This window comes from Vanessa cardui, chromosome 4, assembly GCF_905220365.1.
Source record: "Vanessa cardui chromosome 4, ilVanCard2.1, whole genome shotgun sequence".
In the NCBI taxonomy this organism is placed as follows: domain Eukaryota; kingdom Metazoa; phylum Arthropoda; class Insecta; order Lepidoptera; family Nymphalidae; genus Vanessa; species Vanessa cardui.
In genome coordinates this window covers 2,671,527-2,695,355 of record NC_061126.1, presented here as the reverse complement: position 1 = coordinate 2,695,355, position 23,829 = coordinate 2,671,527, and the positions used below count along the sequence as shown (strand labels likewise).

At 29.7% G+C, this 23,829-nt stretch overlaps 1 protein-coding gene across 17 annotated transcripts in view; it reads left to right on the top strand.

Moving 5' to 3' along the window:
- Positions 1-23,829, top strand: part of LOC124544013 (flocculation protein FLO11-like) — a 97,051-nt gene that overhangs the window by 12,928 nt on the left and 60,294 nt on the right. For all 17 annotated transcript variants that reach the window (XM_047122369.1, XM_047122376.1, XM_047122368.1 and 14 more), the window contains exon 3: positions 7,300-7,384. In XM_047122369.1, coding sequence (XP_046978325.1) covers positions 7,310-7,384 — 75 coding nt within the window. In that variant the 5' untranslated portion in view covers positions 7,300-7,309. The remainder of the gene's footprint in view (positions 1-7,299; positions 7,385-23,829) is intronic.

The following is a 23,829-nucleotide window of genomic DNA, read 5'->3' as shown; positions in this document are numbered from 1 at the left end:
AACATACTATTATTAGATTAAAATATAGAAGACGTTGTTAGTTTTAGATCGGTGATTAAGTCCAAGGCTTTAAATGCCAATAATAATTGCAAACCATCAATTTTATTGTCAGCAATTTCATGTCGAAGACATTTCGGCCAAGGTACGTCTGATGTGTCTGATTTAGGGCTGACAGCTGTTATGAAAATATAATAAAAAACAACAAAAAGATTTGACCGATTTCGACTAAGATTATAGTTGATCATATTACAGTTATCAAGAATGGGCGCCATATAACAACACATTTATACGTTATTACGTAGTTACAGAAATATCCATTAACTTTTTTCCGAGACTTGAACCCTGTTCTTCGCGATCAGCTGGATTTCATAAACTAATCAATAGCTAACGGAGGCCAAAATAGACATTGTATAATTTCATCACACAAAACTACAATCCTTAATGATGCTAATAACACTTATAAGAGAACAGTGCCATCACGCCCAATACTCTTACACGAGAACAAAAGTTTTGTCTTCGAAATGACGGTTTTATTTGTCAAGCATTGAGGTTAGGCTTTATGGGTGATGAAGTGAACATAAATTTAACATCAATTAAGTAGAGTGTAAGTTATTTTTTAATCGTTGATGATTTTTGTTTCTGTAATTATGAAAAGTTAACAACTAAAAAAAGTAAAACATTCTTTTTGTTGGTTTCGTGACTTAAAAACCTGTGATTGTTACTTGATAAAAATTTTTGTGGGAAAGTATTGTAGGGCGTGTAAATATGAAGTTTGAGCACCAAACACAAATACAATAATCCTTTTCCATAAATCGACGTCCATTAATTCATATAAAAAAAGGCGTTTGTGTAAAGGTAAAATGGTAATTGTAATATCGAATACATTATTACATTTTCTATTTTAGAAATCATCATGTATATTTCGATATTTAAATTCAGCATACGTCATGTTTATATAAAACAACAAATTAAACATGCAAACGATTCTAGCATTTATATTCTGATGTATATGGATTATATTCGAGTGAACATTGTGAAACGCATCAACGGATAGTAAGAAAATTGCGATCATTAACATAGCAAGAAACAATCGCGGTATATGTGATTAAGTTGTTAAAATGACATATTGTACGATAGTACGGATCCCACTATTGCGTGTCAGTTGTCACGAAATGGCTTCTGAATCGATTGTGTAATATTTATGAGCAATTAATTTGTAGATAGATTTTTTTTTCTTAAAATTTTATGATGGGTTTTTCGAAGTACGTTTCATGGAAAATATACACGCAATTGTATACATGACAGGTTTCTAAACAAAGAACTTACTTTACAGATATATTCGCATTTCAAATTTATAAAATTCTATATCTCACACAAAATTCTTGACATATATTTTTTACTAGCGACCCGTCCCGGCTTCGCACGGGTGTAATACAGATATTAAATATAATACAGAATTTGTTTATTAACTTTACAAGAAAATTTGTATTTATTTTCCATGTACCTATTATATACAACAACCCTCGAATCTCGAATCAATCTATCTATTGAAAAAAACCTTATCAAAATCCTTTGCGTAATATTAAAAATGTAAGCATTCATTGGGACAGAAAGCGGTAAGCGACTTTGTTTTATTCTACGTAATGATGTATATGATATATTTTCTGAGTTGAACTGAATTAGACCTGGTGCGTGACCTATTCTGTGATCAAGAAGTACATAAAATTCTTATTTCATCCGGATGATGTCAGGACATATTATAGAGCATATAACATAGCTAGGCAACAAGCTATGTTATATGCGTTATTTCGATATAAAAACAGTAAAAGTATTCACATTTTAGTAAACATAACGAGTATTTAGATATGAATTAGTAATCCATTCGCTTACAAAATTTTTAATACTTCCTTTTTTGTTTAAGAATGAACCGCCAAATTTGTTCAGACGGTTAGCGCTAATGGGGAAAGTTCTTCCAAAGCCGTCTGACATTATGTAAATTGGGGTAAATTTAAATAAGAATAGACTTGCTATATATTTTTCAAATGACCAATTAGAATATCGTATTTAAAATTGGAACACATGTTGAATGAACGAATCGTAGAACAAGTAAATATAGAAAGGTGTTATTAATGTAAATGAACAAGAATAAGTTAATCATCTTACACCAGAAACATAAATAGTTTTCAGAGCATAATAAAACATTATTTTAATATATAATTTATGTAAAAAAACTAAATTACAAGTATATACTTATCTCACCTTGATGTATTAAAAATTGCGCGATGTATTAACAAACCGAAATACTATCATAAAAATTTTTTCAATAAGAATAAAAATTGGTTAAACTTGTCTAGAAAGTAATTTAATTTCATAGCCATTTGTCAGTAATTAATTGATACAAGAACTAATAGACTGTGAGAAAACATGTGAAATGAATACAATGCAATGTGCTAATTGAATTCCTTTTTAAAACGTCAGTTTTATTAAGTACATCAAAAGCAATTAAGGCTATTTCCAAATAATTAATCAATTTATATACAAAGAAATATTTCACATGTGTGAGAAATTTGTAATAAATTTTAAGTATTAGAGAACCACTAATTGACTGTGTTTAAATGTAAAGTATCGTGTATCGTTTAAATATTTTCGCTTATAATTTTTTTAACAAATAAAAACAAACATAAATATTTTATTGATATATTTCAAATTGCAATATACAACTTATTTTTAATAACGGTACGTAATAAAATATACATACGTTATACATTACTTAACTTTTTTTTAAACTAACATTTAGTTCAGAAGTATTTAAAGAAGAATGTGCCACGTGCCTTCGTTTCGTCAACATCGCTTCATAATAGTTAAAAATAAAAAGTATTACTATTCACATGGGCTTCCACTTCCAATGTTGGGAACCAAGATTTTACCACCTTGTGTATATAAATTATACTGACTCACCCAATATTACAGCCGGGACAAATCAATATAGCAAGCTGTTTGGCGGTAAAATAACCGATCCATAGACGGTATCCAAGCAAACATGCCTATGACAGATGATTGATTGATCACCTCAAATAAAAATAAATGACATACAAGTCTACACTTTATATTTTAAAGAATATTCTCAACTAGTGATCGCCAGTGGCTTCGCTTGATGTTTAATAGTTTTTCGTTAGATGTTAGGCATACTCGTAAAAAGTCTTAGTGCACCCTTGGGTTTCCAACTTGTTTCATAACATTTTTTGTAACAAACAAACACAGCGTTACTTTCGTACATATTTATAATATTATTACTGACAAAGATTGTTGTAATCGGAAAATTTTATACGAAGTAATAGGTATGCAACCTTAAAAAAATGTTTACAACATTCGCGTGTAACATTATGATGAATTTAGTACAATGAGTTTACGTTTAATTTTTATCTCAACATTCGAAATTTTATTTGCATTTAGTGCTTTAGGAAAGACGTTTCGTAACAGCATTGTTCGACTTTCTTCACTTTCGGCGTATTTTACCCACGGCTTATTACATGTTTAATTAGATTATTTTACACACGAGCGTATTTTATCGTTCTAAAGATTTACTTGCTGGTAGCGTCGTGTAAACCAGTATGGATAGCATGGACCACGCATTTTCACAGCTCTTTTTGATTTATTCGTCTTCCGTTTTAAAGGGTGAGTGAGCCAGTGTATTTCTTAGTTCACAATTTTGACAGCGAGTGACTAATATTTGCTGCGCGAACAAATTAAAAGTACCAACATTATAAAAAGGCACAAAACATTTATTGTAGTTTAGTAACTGTTATAGTATAAAATATAAAAATATTTACAGCCGTAAGATACAATCTACAATATGTTATATTTATAGCATTTGAAGGATACAAGTATAAATATATATATTTATACTTGTATCCTTCAAATGCTCACTGATCACTATAAAAAATACGAATTAAGTTCTTACATAAAACATTACAACTGTAAATTTTAAGTTTGTATTGATGTCAATTTAGAAATTTGTAAGTCTTCATCAGTTCAATATATCACATTTAGGAATTTAGAATTTATATTTAACTAGTACTTAATTATTTATAGATTACCATACGTGAGAGTCAACGCGCTTTAATTAACTAAGCGAGCCTAGCAAAATAGTTTTTTCCACGCAGTAATTTGTATCACGTCATCTACTTGATACCGTATAAGTCCTCCAAGAAGATCTTGATTTCTAAACGAGCGCTTAACCTTAACATCATAATCTTGACTTACAGAAAAGCATTTTGATCTCTCGGTTGAATATTTATGGTTATAAAATTCACCAAATAAATAAGGATATTATTTCTGTTATATTATTAATGGATATGATTAAAGTATGTTATTTATAAGACAACGATCTCTTATTAGTAATACAAATACAAATAACCTCAAAATACTAAAAAAAGTCGCTTCATGACATAGACGCCGTGATTATATAAACGAATTTTAAAGAAGTATTATATGTATAGTACGAAACTTAGGCAATATATTTAGATGAGGAAAAAGTTAAATAAAAGAAGTTATGATAAAGTAAGTGATGCGATATAAATAAGTCAATTTATTTGATTCTTATAAGTAACGTAATCTTGATACATTATTTACTCTAAGTAGCTCGAGATAAGGTGATCAGCATTATTAGCCCAAGATACTGTTTAGAAAAAAAAAACCTAATTTAAAAACACAATGTTTGTTTGAAATCAGAAAGTCATCTGCGGTAATTAGCTGTCCACTAAACCAACGAGGCAATCAATTATGAATTGTAAACAAATTAGTGTTTAAGACGTTCCACTCAACACACTAAGCAACACTTACCATAAAGGCATAAAACGTGAAACAGCTTAAAGGAAACGGTGCGCGGCGTGCGTCACTCTTAATGCGCCATTACATATGAAACAGAATAAGGAAATTCGGAGAAAGTTACTTGCGACCTTTAAAAGTAACAATTATCGTATCTTTAACTTACTAATTGCTTCCGATCTTTAGAGCAGCTACTTATTTATGTATATATTTTTTTAAGAACATGATTTGCAATAAAACCGTTCCAATGTTTAACAAATAATCGTCTCGTTACGGAGGTACGTTCGAAGTGGAAACTAATATGTAGGCTGTACATAAGGCAAAAAATGCAGGTTAGCTCACAATGTTTATCTTTACTGTTCAGAACGAGATAATTTATTAAAGCACTTCATAAACAATTAAAAATGTCCAATGAGCCATTTTTATTCAAAATTAAACTGTTAAAAATATGGAACGAAAGATAAGTATGTTATATAGAAAATACGTTTTAGAAATACATTAAATGTCACACATATAAAAATTCAAGGTCTGAAAACTTCCAACAAGAAACATCATTACAAACGGGACTAGAGCGTAAAGTTGTAAACAGCTATTTCGCCATGAACAAAACATGCTAAGTATTACAAACGTTTCGTCGAATTATTTATCGCTAGGTTATTTATTGTATTGCAAATATCGGAAAAAAAATGGAGGAATAAGGACGATATGTTGCGTTGTAAACAATGAGAGCATTACATCAGCCACGTCACCGCTCTACATGGCATCGGGGCTGGTCAGTGGCCGGCGAAAGTGTTGCAAGCGTACTCACGCGTTCCGAACGTCGCGTGAACGACTTATCTGTGTTTTTGCCCATACTATCGAGAAGAATTAACGTAATTATCGATAATTTGTTCAATGACATTATTTTCTCAATTCACTTTTGATTAGTTAATTTAAGCTTCTATCATTATTATCACATTAAGCGTTTCGTTTTATTATATAAAAAAATCTGCTGAATATTCCTGAATTTGATATGAAAATTTATCAAACAAAACAAATTAATTTCCTTAAAATATAAAGTACCTACTGAGGTTTTATTTAGCTTTCATAATTACATTCATATAACTTTGTCAAGTATTGGTTCACTCTATTAGTGAATAACCGGTATACAAATTTGATAATAATTTAACTTAACAGACTGACAGATGTACAGTAATTTTATATAATTATTGAGCGAGAGTGACGTTGCTCGTATATTTTGATAGTGAAAGTATTCATTCTTAAGACGAGTAAGCCGGTTGATTTGTATGTGCTATTAAACAGAACAGCAGTTTTGTCGTAAATTATAATTATGATTTGAGATAACGCGCAAAACAAGGCAAGGAACACTGAATTTTCACGTTTTTAATTAATTAGCTTAATTTTCTTTTTTAATTCAACTTATGGAATGAAGGCATATTTCATATAAGAATTGGAAGAAAATATTTCAAATTGGTATTGAAACACATTAAAGCAGTGTGGTTGGTAAACTTGAAACTTTCTCATTAACAAAAGAAGAGGCTGTCAATTTATCTAGACACGTGAAAACATTTTCATGTGAAGCATTTTCGTTGAAAAAAATATTCTAATGAATAATTACAAGTAAACACTTAACAGTGCCTTATAATAAGATTCCGTTTTAATGAAACTTTACTCTTGTTTTATATGCAAGCGTTAAAGTTTTTAGCTTTGTGTGAACATTATTTATACTTAGGTAAATCCAGACTGAACTAGTAATAACACTCTTTTTAAATATAAATAAAATACATATATATTACTATTACAAAATAATGAGGAATTTAGTTAATAAGGCACCTGTTCGTAAATGATAAAGATCGTTTATAAACATTGACTTTGTAAAAAATATTGAAATCTCTAACTAACCTGGCTTTCTTACCTTTTAAACTGGAAAACAAAATTACTGAAACCTGTTATTTGAGGGTAAAATATGTGACGTTTGAATGGTACTTACTCTGACGGACTTACTCTAACACCAAGTATAAGAATAGAAATATAGCATCAATAAGTATCACATTTATTTTATTTACTCGGTTAATATTCCTTTTATACAAAATTACTCAAGCAATATTATGTCACTATATATAAAAATAATAACAACTAACTCGTAATACGCTTCGTAAATAATACGGTGTTATATTATTTATGAATATGTATTTATGTATTAAACCTCTTATTATGTAAAATAAAAACCCAGAAGACCCCAAGAAACACTTTTGAATATTAAATTAGCGAATAAATCAATAAATCGTGAACTAATTATGCTAAAAGTGATTTAGAAGAACGGGCAAAGAATAGCAGTTACTGTCTTGTTAATTAAAACAGAACATTATGTTAATAATATTCGATTATTAAATCGATAAATAAATCACAAAATCGATACCTATTACATAGATACCTAAATACATATGGAATTATATTTTCTTCTTGTTTTAGATTAACGAGGATGCGAGGTGTGTGGTGGAGCGCATTTGCGCTGTTGCTGCTGGTAGTGGTAGCCAGTGCCATTCGCTCCGGACAGGTAAGACACTATATTACTTAATATCTTGACTAAAACAATAGACAAAAATATACTTTTACGTTTTGATATGTTATTGTTTCAAACTTTTTTTTCTTATTATGTTTTCTCTTTCTTAAAGTAAAATAGTTTCACTCACTCAAAATAACTTCATTGAAATTTAGAACATTGTTTACTAATTTACTATTAATTTGATTGCTTATTACCAGGATTTTAAAAGATCTTCATAAATCTAGTCATCGTTCTACTCTATGCTAAGCTTATAAGGCAGAAGATTACATCAAGTCAATAAAAAGGGTTGCTAAGTTCTTTATAAGTTGCAAAATATTCACTGGCATTATCTCGGAAAGTACGTTAAGATATAGCTCATTTGCTTGTTTTTACCGCATACATCGTATATGATAATGAGGGTTAGGAAATCACACATCTAGGTAAAGGTTTGAGTCGTTTATGATTCTTGAAATTGATTGCGATTGAAACTGTCATAGATGAAAATTCTTTGATGCTATTTTTCCCCTTTGTTGTAAAAAAACAATATATCTAGCTTAATGGTTCTATTATTATACATATAATTTATAATCACAATCGCGATCACAATGATATTCTTTCTAACAATTGAAACTTATGTCAACTTGAAAATAAAACCAAATCATATACAATTCCATTGTTTCAGTTATCTCGCTTTTTTCTTCAATTTGAACACGACTGTCATTACACACGGCGATTAGACGGGATGATATCGTTTGAATGTGTCGTTAGGAGTCAATGCTACAAATTATTCAACTAGATCGCACAAAAGAAGTCTAGAACGAGCGATTGACGCAGGTCTATCTTGATATTGTTGTTTTATTGTTGAACAGCCAAGGTTGTCCCATCGCTTAAAGATCATTTGATACCTGATATTTATACTTGAAAAATAAAATAAGAGCTAATTAGCGCTAAATATCATGGTCGAATATTGAATTCGTGTTGCCTTTCTTTTATAACACATATGGACAATTAAAAATAAAAAATATAAAACGAGATCCTATATTTCAGAACGCACTAAACGTCTTTAACAAATTCCTTTTTTTAAATAATAGTGTTCTGAAATCAGTGAATACATAATTCTTAAATACACAAAAGACATTAATTTCAAGAATCAAAACAAATTTAACGGACACATTTGTTTATTTTAAATTGTAAATATAAAATACTTTCATACCGGAATTCGACATACAATACGTAGCTGCTAAGTGGTAAAACTATTACATAAAATCTTTGTATGTGACCATTAACAGCGTAAGTAGACAAATCGACTAATAGGCTTTAACGGTTTATAGTTAACGGAAGCGTATTAAATTGACTAATTGCTTATTTATAAATGGCTGTAATAATTGAATATAAAATAATATGTTGATAACAAAATGTTATAATTAAATATCATTTTCTCTCTCATTTTTTTTTTCTTTTATATAGATAGAAATAATAATAAGTCAGACTTTTTCGTATGATATTAAACCATTAAACTGATTGAAATTAAGTCTTTTTAAATTAATTGAAATAACCAAACTTAAGGTTCTATAAAGATTAAGGTGCCTGGTTTCATTGTCTGTATAATCGATTATAATTATAAAATTATTAAAGTTTACTGTCATATCATATTTTTTACTTATCTTAGTTCAGCGTTTCGAATTATCTGTATTGGTACGAATTAATTGTGTTCACTTTCTAAGTAGTCAACGTAACGTCACGTAACTTCACCGCGGATCTCCGACGGTCCATATTAGACACGCTTCCGGTCTGCTACTATTTACGCGTATCTTCATTGATTATTTTAAAATTAATCTTATTTAATTACTCAAGCGATGAAAAAAACATTAACTGATTACTTCTTAACAACTTAGAACATTAAGACTACTTAAACACCAGGTTTTGTAATCTATAATATTCTTGTATTGATATTTTCACTGTTAGGGTTACACTTTTCTAATTTATTGGTAGCTTATTATTATAGCTTTGATTTTAGATGGTCAAGACTTTAATGTCGGTCGGTGACTATAAATAGTGTTAACTATTTTCTAAAAACTACTTACTTTTTATTACTTATTTAATTTTGGGTATTTAGTTCCTTTTTCCTTTCAGTTAATTAACATATTATTTATTATTTATGGCTATTGATAGGCTGATGATAGGAGGAGGAGCATCCTAGTAGATTCTGATAAACGGTTAAATATAATACTATGAATTGATGTAACGTCGAACAAACATGCTTTTAAATTGGTTAAGAGTAACATCTTGCTTGTGGTTAGGGAAAATCGAAAACGCGTTAGTATTTATTATTGACAAAATAGAGACAGCATTGAATCCGTTCTTACTTACACTTGGCACCATATAATATACTCGCTTGCAAATGTATAAATTATAAGAGTAATACTTTTACAAACGCACAGGACATACTATATGAAATAACCGGCTAGTGACATTTTAAAATATAACAAAGTTTTTGTAATTGATTAGTTTTGAAAACCGAAAATATTATGTTATTACATAATACGTAAATATTTTATTCCTTATGACAAAGATTGCACTAAAATTATTCGTATTACAAATCGAATATCACGTTTATGTAATAACGAATGTTTTAGCAAAATTGGATTTTGCGAAATGACCCCTTGCAATGTTATATCATGAGATTTTGTGTTTTATAGAAAGGCCATTGACCTCATCACATCAAATTAGTACACGTGCATTAACCGCACTTTCCATAATGGCATGTTGCATAAAATTTATAACTTTCGTGATATCGTCTAGAGATGCGTTTGACGCTAAAAATATGCACGCAATGAAAAACGTCAGCAGATAATCTATTGTATAACATAATTGAGCACAAATTGTTGTAAACAAATGAATTACACAATTAATTCTGATAAGATAATGATGTTAACAGATGTCATGGTGTGTTGTTTCGTATTATAATGACACATTATCTACGTATATTGTTAATTCCTTGACAATGTAATAAAAGAGACTTCATTAATTATCAAGTTATTATAATCCGCTATGATTAAATTTAGCCGCGAATACGATTGTATAAAATGAATTCAATTATTTATTAAAGTAAATTAAGGTATTCATTTGAGTTCATAATATAAATGTACACGATGATATTTCAGATTTATATACAATTTTCATAATAACTAAATGTTCTGAGTAGTCATAATATAAACTTCGCTAGACGTGTTTTATATTTATAGCTGGTAATAATATGCTATTGATGCTGTATCGCAACTTGTGGTACGTGAAGATTACATCTGCTAACATTCAAATGTTTTACTTATTTACAACGAATTCCTTATGAAAACTTGTTACATTTCAAAATATAGATTTTATTTTATTTACTGCTGTCGATGAAATCGAGTTAATTCAGAATTATTTATGCTCCAGTCTAGATATAAAGTTAGACGTGTTAACGAAAATTAAAGCGAATATTTTTATTATTATATCTGTATAGAATAATTTGTACAGAATTCTCGATCTACATGGTTATAGAATAAGTTAAATATTTGCGCAAGAGCTTGCATTAAATAACATTTGACAGTTAATATTACTTGTTAATAAAAAATATTTTATGTTTAAAAATTTTTTATAAATATTTAATATATTGTAACTAGATCGAGTTTTGACTTCATATTTATTGTTAAGTATCTTATGCTGTGTCATCGTCAAACAGCATCGTTTGATATTTGCGTTTTTAACACATATCTAATATTAATAGACTGTATTCTATTGTTGAATTGTATTGTCAAATATCATTTCCTTTTCACCGTCGGCCTTCGCAGCCGACCTTGAGACTCTATTGCCCTAATATCTGATCTAACTAAAGAACAATGCTATCTTTTATCTACAAAGAATTATGTTAGAAAGGAAACTAAAATTGAAATATTAGATCAGGGTGTAAGATATGAGATAAACGATTTTAATAAAGTTCTCGGTGTTAACGACTTACGTCTGGCTCTATTGTTAATTACGTTGTAATATCACGCAACTGTCAACATAAAGCTTTTTTAAACTATTTTTGTTTATATCACTTGGTAAATTAATTAATATTTTTTGTTCACGATAATATTTGTAAGATTAACCCGAAGATTTTATTCCTTTAACAGCCATTTATAAACATAAAAACTTAAGTAGCTTTAATGAGATTTTAGCTGTAAGAAGATAATAAACTGTTACATAAACTTTAAATCTGCTTCTTGTGCTCATATGGTCTTGTAATAAGCTATAATTATTATGAGTTTTTTCTTTATATTCAATTAGTTTAGCCACTTATAGCGTTGAATTAAATAGTTTATTACTGTCATCAATATACATTCTATAGAACGTAGAAATGATTATTCAAATGGGAGTAGTTAGTACCTAATTACCATACAAACTTAGAATATCTTAAATAGATACGTGATGTTCATATTTTATCATTTTTAATATACTTAAATCAATCAATATTTAAATATTACTGTACATGTAATTATCACTATGTCATTGTCTATTGAAGGTAATCGATGTTGTTTTAACTTGGTGGTAGGGCTTTGTGCTAGCCCGTCTGGGTAGGTACCACCCACTCATCAGTTATTCTTCCACCAAATAACAGTACTCAGTATTGCTGTGTTCCGTTTTGAAGGGTGAGTGAGCCAGTGTAACTAAAGGCACAAGGGACATAACATCCTTAGTTCCCAATGTTGGTTGCACATTGACGATGTAAATAATAGTTAATATTTCTTACAGCGTATATATGGATGATGGGTACCACTTACCACCAAGTGGCCCATATGCTCGTCCGCCAACCTATACCAAGAAAAAAAAATTAAACATATTCGATTTTATTAATTATTCTAAAAAATAATAATATATTTTTAATCAATACACTGCCTAGTTATATCACATAAACTATTTCTCGATTCAATTAACAGTAATATCGAGTTATATCATCGATATTTTCCGCAAAATCGTTCGGCACCGAATCGGTTCTGTAACAGCCATTGGAACGAATCAGATTGCACACCAGATATTATTTGCGTTTTTACTCCGAGATATTCGGTTCGAGAATAAACTGGTCAATGTCAAATTTACTAGTTAATTGTCAGCTTCATAGTTTTTGTTTGTTCATTAAGATTTTTTAATGACTGATGGCGAAATTTAAATTTAGAGTGTTCTTGAAAAACAACCGTTGACTTACAAAAAATAATAATTATGTTGTCAAAGAAATAGCTTAGCTTTTATAAGCAATACAGATGTTCCATTAAGTATTACATCATATTTGTACAGTCGGGGTAAGAAAAGGTTTGTCACCTTAAGATCTATTTTCGAGTGCTCAGTATGAGCGATAATCTGCTTGACCGATCAGAATGACATATTGCGTCGCAATGATTTGAGGTTTAGATTCAAAAGGTACTAAAAGTTTAAGGTTTAATAAAGGAATGAATTTGAAAACTGACGAAGGTTTTCTTACTCTGACTGTACCTATATATTTTTGTATTGTCAATACATAAATAGCGGTAATTGAACCAGTGGTTATTGAAAAATCATTTGTAGCAACAAATGCAAGAAACGATTGCCAATAAAAACCGTTGGGTACGATAGAATGTTACTCGTTTTTAACTTTTAACTGTCACTGATCTGTTCCAGTCGATAACGAATGAGCGTTTAGATTAAAACCAAAGAGACAGAGTAACTACTGAGTTTCTTGCCGGTTCTAATAAGAAACTTAAAATTGTTTGTTAAATTACGATTCAAAAGTGCTTGCAAAAGCCTACTTGAATTAAGTATATTTTTGATTTGTTATGTAGTCATTCAATTAATCAAAATATATTCAAGTAAGCTTATAGCCATTTAGAATTATATTAAATATAAAGTTGCCAAGTCGATGGGTTGTAATGTAGAATCTATCGAGAAAACCGGCAAGCAACACGGTAATTACTCTTTTCCTTCGTTTGTAATACAAGATACAATCAAATTAAATGCAATAAATATAGGTTTTTATATTTTAAATAGCATATTCATATCGATAGATTTTTTTGTAGTGTGTAATGTAATGTACATTGATTGTGTGAAAGATGATATGACTGGAAAGAACGTTACTTGTGAGATGACGTCAGATAGGGAAGTATGGAAAAAGACACGTTGCGATTCCAAGTAAATAGAGATAAGGGTAAGGGATACGATGATGATGTATGATGATGATGTAATGTATGCTTCACGAAAATGTTTCAATTTTTTATGTTTTAACAAGTTCACTTACATGGGGTAGTAGGATTCTTTATTTAATAATAAATTAGCAAATTATTCATAAAAAAGCAACTCTAAGCGGATGAACTCAAGCCACGGGTTGCGTAAAAGATTTAATTAGAAAGTAAATTACGAATATATCCGTTATCTTTTGTGCGTCTTATTTATGGTGAGCAGTTAATATTTTAATTAATATTTTTTTTATTTTAAACTAAATATATTTTGAGTTTAGTTTTTTATCACTTTTATATACCTTACAAAACGAAAGATATATTTTATTAAATATTAATGTTTTTAATATTCTCTGGCTCGGCTACGTTATTTTATTTTTAAAATAACTTTATATAAGATAACGATTGCGTTAGTTTATATTTAAGATAAATTCAGATATACGCAATCTTATTGGCCTGTATATTGACATCAGCAGCCAATAGCAATATTAAAAAGATCATATATAAAAAGGACCGATACTTATTACCGAGTCTTATTTGATAACTTGCATCCACATACGGTCTCAGACTCGGTACGATTTTCTGTTCGCGACTCGCAAGGTCATTCACTATCTTTCCGCTCCGCTTACTCTTAGTTATTGCTGAGTTGCAACTAATAGTTTCCATAGGTAAACGTGTGTTTCAACGAGAGTTTTTATGAGCGACTTATTTTATTTATCTAGATGAATGTAACATTAAAGTATCTTTTTCGTTTATCAAAATATTATTACAAAAATCTATTCGACATAATCTTAAATTTAATTTCGAAATTGTATCTAGATTCAGTATTTAAAAGTGAAATGATCTTTATTTTTGATAACATAGAAGAGACAATCTCTTTATATTTACACAACAGCTTCAAATAAGTTGCAAAATGTGCACAATTACTATAAACACAAAGTTTAGTTTCTTTTTTTTATTTAAAGAAGATAGACAGATTACCCATTGATTAATCTTGAAAAATAGTTGTAATAATAATTACGTCATGTTTAAATTGATATAAGATAAAATAATATTTTTATAGTGTTAGATCTTTCTATTCATGCTCGTCCTAATCTATTTGGGGTCCGCGCAGCATGTCTTTTATTTCTATTCTTCTCTGTTATTCACCATCTGATCATTCACATCCGACTCCTTGATATCCTCACACACTCTATCACTCCATCCATGTTTTCTTAGGTCGTCCCCTTTTTTCAATTTACACTCATCTTCTCTTCATCAACATCTTAAATTGTTAGTATACAATGTTACAATAAATCAAATAACATCGAAACAACGCTTATGTTCAGAATACCAGCTTCTATGTACAAGTTTACCTTTAAATTCCAAACGACTGCAAAGACAGATTGTGCAAAATGATAGACTACACATAAAAAATACGAATAAGGAGCTATACACACTACACATAAATAAATATTTTTTGTTAGGCAACATATAATGCGATGTTAGATTGGTGTAAAATATATTTTTTATTTAGGCCGAATATTTTTATTATATAATGACAATTTTAAATGTGCACTCAGTTCAAATTTTACATTTGTACTTAATTTTCATTGGTCTTTGTAATTTGAAAAGTAAATAAAGGAATAATAATAATAACTTATATGACTTAAGTAAAAATGTGTTATTAAAATTTATATTCAAAAAAATATTAGATTCAGAAAAGAAAATGAAGCAGAACTGTATCTTATTTTTGTTATATTATAATAAACAAAAGTTTAATATTAAAATTCTATAAAAAGTGTTAAAAATAAAAAGTTAAAACAGTCGCAGGTTTTAGGTATAAAAAGTTGCATATGTGTTTTCTCGAGTCTCAAGCTTGCTTTAGACCAAATTTCATCAGTTTACTTTAGTCGTTTAGCTGTAAAAGCATAACAAAGAAACGTTCAAAGTTATTTTCACTTTTATTATTAGTATGTATTTATAAGATAAAATGAAAATAACATTTTTAAACTCGTTTAAAATATTATATTATTACCTACCAATTTACCATTACGTTCATTATAATAATTAATCGTTTCTGATGTACTTTTCCAACAACATTAGGTTAATATCATTACTTTCACCGCCTCGACGCTGGCAGCGGAGCGCGTTAAAGTCTTTTATATGCAACAAGTGTTTTCATATAATATAGTGATCCTATGGCCTTAAAACTCGGCGATACCGGCCTGAATGTTAATATTACATGAGCAAGTATTGGTAAAGATTTATTCTGAAACCGCAATATATTCAGTGCATAAAATATCTAAGGCTAATTAAGATATATTTAAAAACAATTATAAGATTTCAGGCTTAGAATGCTATCTATTATGACTTTGATTGCAAATATATCAAATAAGGGAAATCTTAAAATTAATGTGCATGCGAAACAGATAAATTCAACTGTCATGCAACAAATAATAACTATTTCGTTGTTTTATTAAAATCAATATAATTAATTATTCAATATCTTCGCCGACAAATACAATAATGGAACAATTAATGGTTTTTAATTATACAAAGAAATATATATGAATGTGATGATAAAATATATAAAAATATATATTAATAATATATTGTTAAAAATTAAAGTTCATACTCCTTTAATAATAAGATGCTGTAACCCTTGTTATACAGGCTCATTCAAATTTTCAAACCCGCAAACAGTATACTTTTGTTATCTGGCGGTAGAATATAACAAAGCCTTAAAACCAAGTAAAGCTTAAAATATATAATATTTTGGTAGTGTCAAAGATGAAACTATATTTTATTCAATTATGTCATGTATACTTAAGATCATATTACGGTCCAGTCGCTAAACTCAGCCAGCGGTGAGAAAGCGCATTATGATTTGATTAGTATTCGCATCACGCCTCTAATTGCATTCCAGATAGAATGATAATCGTTTCTATACAAGTTGAATATGAACTTTCATCATATCACTATTTTTATTTTAAGGCAGTTATTTTCAATGGAAATTTCAATTCATGTAGGCTTAAGAACGTGCTCGCTTTCATATTTTCGATGTAATCGTATTTATAAAACATTAACGCGGATATAAAAGAAACAAATGTCCATTGCCTGTTATTGACGAAGTCAAAACAGATTCCGATCTCTCACGGCTTACAAATAATATTTCTCTGACTGTCAGGGTATATTAAAGAGATATTGACATGATTTAGAATAGAGTTTGCATTCGTATTATATGTATTTGGACACTTTATGTCAGATGGCAGGTGGCAGCTTCACTTCAGTCTGCTTTATTGCATATTAATGCTTTATATAAAATAAGCTGTGCCCGCGACCTTGTACGCGTTTGAATTTAACATAAAAATATATTATTGTAGCCTATATTACTCCTTATTATATTAGTTATCTGCCAGTGAAAGTCCCGTCAAAATCGTGCAGCCATTCCAGAGATTAGTCGGAACAAACAGACAGATAGACAAAAATCGTAATTTTTTTTTTATTTTTGTTATATATACCGTGTATACATACATATGCATTAAGTAAAAAAGGGCTATTTTAATATTATAAATAGACACTCCAATTTTGTTATACGTAAAGAGTTATTTTGTGAATGTATATTTTGTACGTGCAATACATTTTTCAATCTTCACCTTTTTAGGTACATTGTATTTATCTAGAGTACCTTTCTAGAATATTCAGTGATAGTTTTTACAATCACTGTCAAAGTTATTAAGGACGTTATAAATATCAAGATGTTATTCACCTCAAAAGATACAAGGTAAGTCTTTTGTCAACAAACGTGTCTGCACTTATTTGCAACATTTTAGATTATATGTAGTGGAATTGTAACAAGGCTGCATATATATTATGTTAGAATACTATCATACATTGAAATCTGTATTCAAATAGTTTACTTAATATTTCTAAGGAACCGGTATAAGATTGCGCATGCCAAGTGGATATGAATTTTGCTTCAGTAAGAATGAAAGGAGCCTAGACGTAAATAAGTAAAGCTTCAAACTTAAATGGAACTAGAATATCGTGTCTACTGCAAATACTACTCTATAGTTTTTCCTAAAGATGTTTATGTATCTCGGCGTACAAACACCTACACCTGTTTTTTTTTCTTTACATATATATCTAGTTGTTAAACGCGACTTCGTTGGCGTTTTGGGGCGAAAAAGTGGCTAAAGCACTTGTGTTATGGAAATCAGAAGTAACGACGGTACCACAAATACCCAGACCCAAGACAACATAGAAAACTAATGATAATCTACATTGACTCGGCCGGGAATCGAACCCGGGACAAGTGGCGTACCCATGAAAACCGGTGTACACACCACTGGACCACGGAGGTATCTAAATGAAGAAGTAAAAAGACATGAAATTAGCAAATTGAAATCCACATAATGAGATATTAATATCTCTCCGAATATGTAAAGTTTAATGATAATAAACTCATTAAATGCGTATTGACACACTTGTTGAGAAGTCGGTTAAATGTGAATGTATAGAAGTGCATTCACTTGCTTTTACGTAACACATTTTAGAAGTGTATACCAATCTTATCAATTTGAGATGAATATTTGAAGATTAAAGTTATTCATTTTCAAAATCGATGCGATTTTTTCATTAATTAATCTGAATTAATAATAATTGAATAATTAAAATCATACTGCAAAGTATACTTCTTAGTATGGCTTCGTGTGATCTCATCTATGTAGGTACCACCCACTCATAAGATTTTTTGACACTAAACTATCTATCTATCTATCTACTCTGTATTGTTGTGTTTTGGTGTGAAGTGACTCAGTATAACCCACCCATAATATCTTAGTTTCAAATGTTTTTGGCGCACTGGCGATGTAAGGAACGGTTAATATTTATTTCTCTTTGGGCGGTAGTAACCACTTACCACCAGGTTGCCTATTTCCCCGTCCACATAAATAAATCACAAAAAAGTATTTATTGCATTAATGATTTGTTTTATTATGTGGTTGCCAGGGAGTGAACCGGCAATCATCAGTTAAGATAGTCGCGTTCTAACCGCTGGGCCATCTCGGCTATTGAAACATCATATTGAAATAATCTTTAAATCATCTCTTGAATGGTAGAAGCAATCACTGTTTGTGTCTTATAATTTAGCATAATTTTATTAATTAAGTTATTTTAGAAAAAAAAGAATATTCTGTGTAAAATTTATAACTGTTTTTACTGCTACATAAATGATAATTAGAGTGCTAAAATATTAATAATTAATAAAACATTATTATTAAATTAAACTGTAGATTTTTATGCTTTGTTGAATATCAGAACCGCGTATATTAAAATTGATCTCAATACAGTTCTCAACTAAAATTTTTGCATTACATATCTAAATATGTACGAAAATTCTTGGTCTGACTGTACATCCATTAGCGATATAGGTCAAAACAATCACGGTGCGATGTTACAAAACAGATAAGGTTTCAGTGGCGGGGTCATGGGTCGCAGCGGATCCAATCGACATTAGTACCGCTGCTTACTATTTTTACAATACCTTGTCCACTCGGTTAGAAATATTAAATTGATGACGTCAATAATCCACGTGACCTTCGGTAAGTATTATGTTTCGTTTTTATTTAAAAAAAAAAAACTTTCGGTAATCAAAGTCAATTCATTAAAAATTATTTGCTTAATTTGTATTTGTTATAATTTACATAAATTATGTAAACAGGGTCATAGATAATAAATTTAAAGGCTATTAGATAGCCTTTACATTAAAAATATTTTGACAGGATAAGGTAAAAGATTCAATCAAAGGATTAACTTTTGGTATACATTATTATAATAATAGCTGAAACAGCGGCTTTATCTGCGCGAAATTATAAAACATAAACCTTCAAACCCGGTTTAACCCACTTTGGGGTACTTAAAATTCTTAGTCTTATTCTAATTCTTTGCTACTATGCGTAAAAGATGTGGCTTTTTAGTACAAAGACTATGGGCTAGCACCAACAACATCTTAGGTATGATCTCTAATAGACTGGATTGCGTATATGTCAACCATTGCTGAACATTAGACACACGAGCACGAGATGAATTATAAACACAATTAAGCACAAAAGTATAACACCTCGCCTCATTGCCTCCACTGGTGACAGGAGGGCTGGTTCGTTTTTTGCCCAGAGGATCGGAATTGCGATTCAACGGGGAAATGCTGCTAGCATTCTTGCCACCATTCCACGCGGTCAATAATTATACAGTAATTAGTTTTAGTTCATATTTGTATATATATATTTAAGCATTAAAAAAAAAATTAAGCACACACATATATATATATATATATATATATATATATATATGCTTGCCTGAACCTGAAATCATCGGTTAAATTCAAGTTTGTGAGTGATATAGTTTTTGATATTTGTAGGCTATATTCGATGAGGGGTTTTTTGTTTTCATATACATAGATTTGTTCATAAAATTCATATTTTACGCTTAGTTTTCTGATAAGTTAGTCTAAGGTCTAAATAGAAAACATTATTTTATTGATATGGGATTTACGCAGCTAATACATTTATCTCAAAGTAGAACATATACTCAATCTAATATTTTATTTAAAATTTATTAAATGACTACAGCTTATTACTAAGTTTCTTATCGAATATTTTCAGTATGTACAGTTACGAATCAAAGGCAATTACTTACTTTTAAATATTTATTTAAATATTTTATTAAAACATAGAAAAAAAAATAGCAAGTTTCATATTTCTTTCTATACTAAGACGTCCTGGTTTTTTTACTTGTTTATAACATATTCTTTGAATATATTTGAATGTCAAGTTGTTTACGAAACTTATTAATTACAAACAATTAGTATCAAACAAATCCTTTCATCTGTGAAAACCCCGCATGACAGATATTAACGTCAGTCACAGACCTTGAACAGAAATGGACCGGACCAGACAACGTTCACAATGTAATGCATTTAAATCATTATTGTATTAACTTATACGAAGCTATACACTAGACACTTTAAGGATCGAACACACTTAAGTGAACAAACACGTTGATTTACATTAAACTATACATATATATACCTAGATATATAGATACGAGCGACATAGTAGCAGTTATTACTGTTGTTGTTTTTTTTTTTTAAATAGAGATCTTATAATTTATTTGTAACTAGCTGTGCCCACGACCTTGTACGACTTGTACTTGTGTTAATTTAACAAAGAAATATTATTGTAGCCTAAGTTACTCCTTATTATACCAGTTATCTGCCAGTGAAAATCCCGTCAAAATAAGTCCAGCCGTTCCAGAGATTAGCCGGAACAAACAGACAGTCAGAGAGACAAATATTGTAAAGAATGTTACTATGGTAAATGTACCTGTATGTGTATACATACATATGCATTGAACAAAAAAGGGCTATTTTAATATTACAAACAGACTCTCCAATTTTATTATATGTATAGAAGATATTATTACCTTCTATAATATTGTAATAACTAGTTAAATATGATTAGAAAGTAAGCAATTATAAAAATCAAAATTAAAACAAGCCACATAACCACAAAAAACGAGATAAATATAAAATGTCATAAATATGTTATGCAAACCTCTCTTACTTAGACTTGCAACTAATTTCACGACGCTGCTCACGGAAATTAATAACACAATTTCGGTTAATTAGGAATGAAAACTGTGTGGTTTTTAATCCTCAGCTAAGATTCGTGTATGTATGTATGTATATTTGCCATCTGTGCTATCATTTTATACATAAAAATATAAAAAAAACAACCTATAAAAACATCGACCCTTTTTACTTTAAATAAAATATAAGACGAGATACTCGATTAATGAACCAAGACTATAATTCTATACAAAATATAATTATTACAACGCGGATTAAATCGATCACTTTGTTGAGCTTATAATAAATATCACATTAAATAAACTATCATACCGTTAAAGACTTAATATTAAGTATTTGATTTCGAATAACCATTATAAGTAAATTGAATTCGATTGTATGAAGAGATAAATGTATCTTTTGTTCGGAATTAAGTAAAAATATTATAAAATAATTATGAACCTTGAAGTAATAATGCAGTAAGAAGGTAGTAATGTACTTTTCGTACTTCTTTGTTTATGTGTGAAGTGATTTCTTGATTGAACATATTCATGGTGACCGCATTCAAATACAACAACAACAGCCTGTAAATTCCCACTGCTGGGCTAAAGGCCTCCTTTGAGGAGAAGGTTTGGAACATATTCCAGTGCGGGTTGATGGAATACACATGTGGCAGAATTTCAATAAAATTTGTCATATGCAGGTGTCCTCACGATGTTTTCCTTCACCGCCGAGCACGAGATGACAAATTAAGCACATGAATCAGCGGCGCTTGCCTGGGTTTGAACCCGCAATCATCAGTTAAGATGCACGCGTTCTAACCACTGGGCCATCTCGACTCATTCAAATAAATATAAATCAAAAGAATGTAAATCATAACCAGGGTTAATATCAGGACCTCCAGTTCTTCAGCCTTATACGTTATAAATAAATGACCCGATAAACTCGTCTGCCTTCCAAAAATAAACTTAAAAAAGGAAATAAAAATACATTCACTTAGATAATTGTTTCCTTCCTAATTATGTTTATCATGCGTAGTGTATAACATATTTATTTATAGACCAAAGGCTGTTCCAAGATAAGCTATCGATCGAATTAAATAATTTTGATAAGACATAAACATTTAACATTCTTATATTATTAAATACTTTTGATGTTAATTGTCTAATTTATTTATAAAAAATAGTGTTATTTTTACCTTGTATCTTAATTTATATTTAGATATTTAATTAACTCAAGTTTAGGCAAAGAATGTTCTAATAACTTTTCAATAACATTTTATAGAGTTATATCAGTATCCATCTAATTTTATAAATGCGATGTAACCTGTTAAACTTCTGAACCGATTTAAATGGAAGTAGCTATGGAAATAATTTGTGTACTGGATAAGGATATAGGCTATTTTTTTATCCAGCCCTTGAGGGGGTAAATAGTGTATGACGGTTTGTGCCCGATGGGTTTTATAAATTTTGCGCGAGTAGCAGCAGTTACGGCTAGTATAAAAATAAGTAAACAAAAAATGTTTTAAATAAAGTAACACGATTTAGGCCACTTAACTTACTCAAAGCCTATTAAGTATATAATTGAAAATATACAGACATTTAAGCTTAAAAATTAAATTGTACTGTAGCTTAACTTCACGTCCTTTCAGATTACTTCCGAACAAAGCAAGGTTTGAAAATAAATTATCGAAATTTTAGGATTTTATTATAGAACGTTCATACCTTCTATAATTAGATATATAACATTTTAAAATATAACTTTTGAGGTAAGATTTAATAATAGGACTTGATCTATGATTAGACTTTACAAACTTTGTCTTCAAAATTATGCTTTAAATGTCACAATATACAAGTGAAAGAGAGATTAATAGAAAAATACTGTTCTCGATACAAGATAACTAAATAATAGATTACGACACATCGAGGTATTAGCAAGAATTACTAACGTTTATTATGTACTATTGTTTAATGACTTTGTAATATAAAGTAAGTGCTGCAGCTGGGATAAGGCCTCCTTAAAGGAGTAGAGGCTTGGAGGGTAGGTTTTAGGTTCAAATATTGATTGTGAATTATTTACTTAATTATTGTGTAATACATATATATCTCCGCTATATCCGCTAAGAACGGATTTTACGAAACTCTATCCCTGAGGGATTATAACCTTACAAATCCCATTGGTTGGAAGCTTGTGTTTTATAAATTTAAGTAAAGTAGCAGATTCAGCTAGTGCCTTGTATCTACATTTACATATCTGGCCTCTGATATCTGCAAACCATCGCGATATTTATTTCTGATCAACCAAAATAGATGGCGCTGTAAATTCAATGTCTCTTTATTCAGGTTTTTGCATTTATTTTGGCGCATTATGAAAAAAATAGACTTAAATTTTTAAGCTGACCAGGCCCTGATTCTGTATGCCACCGAAAACGCAAACGCGCTTGTAACGAGCTCGCGACGCGTTTTTGTCTAAAAACGGTATTCCGAATGCCACTGTCAGGATGACATGAAAACTTCATGAAGTTACAGACTAAGCCGCCAATTACACGACAAGCTTCTCCAAATAGATAATTATACACTTTAACTTATTTAAAATTCTTTATTTCCTTTCAAATTTAAATTTTG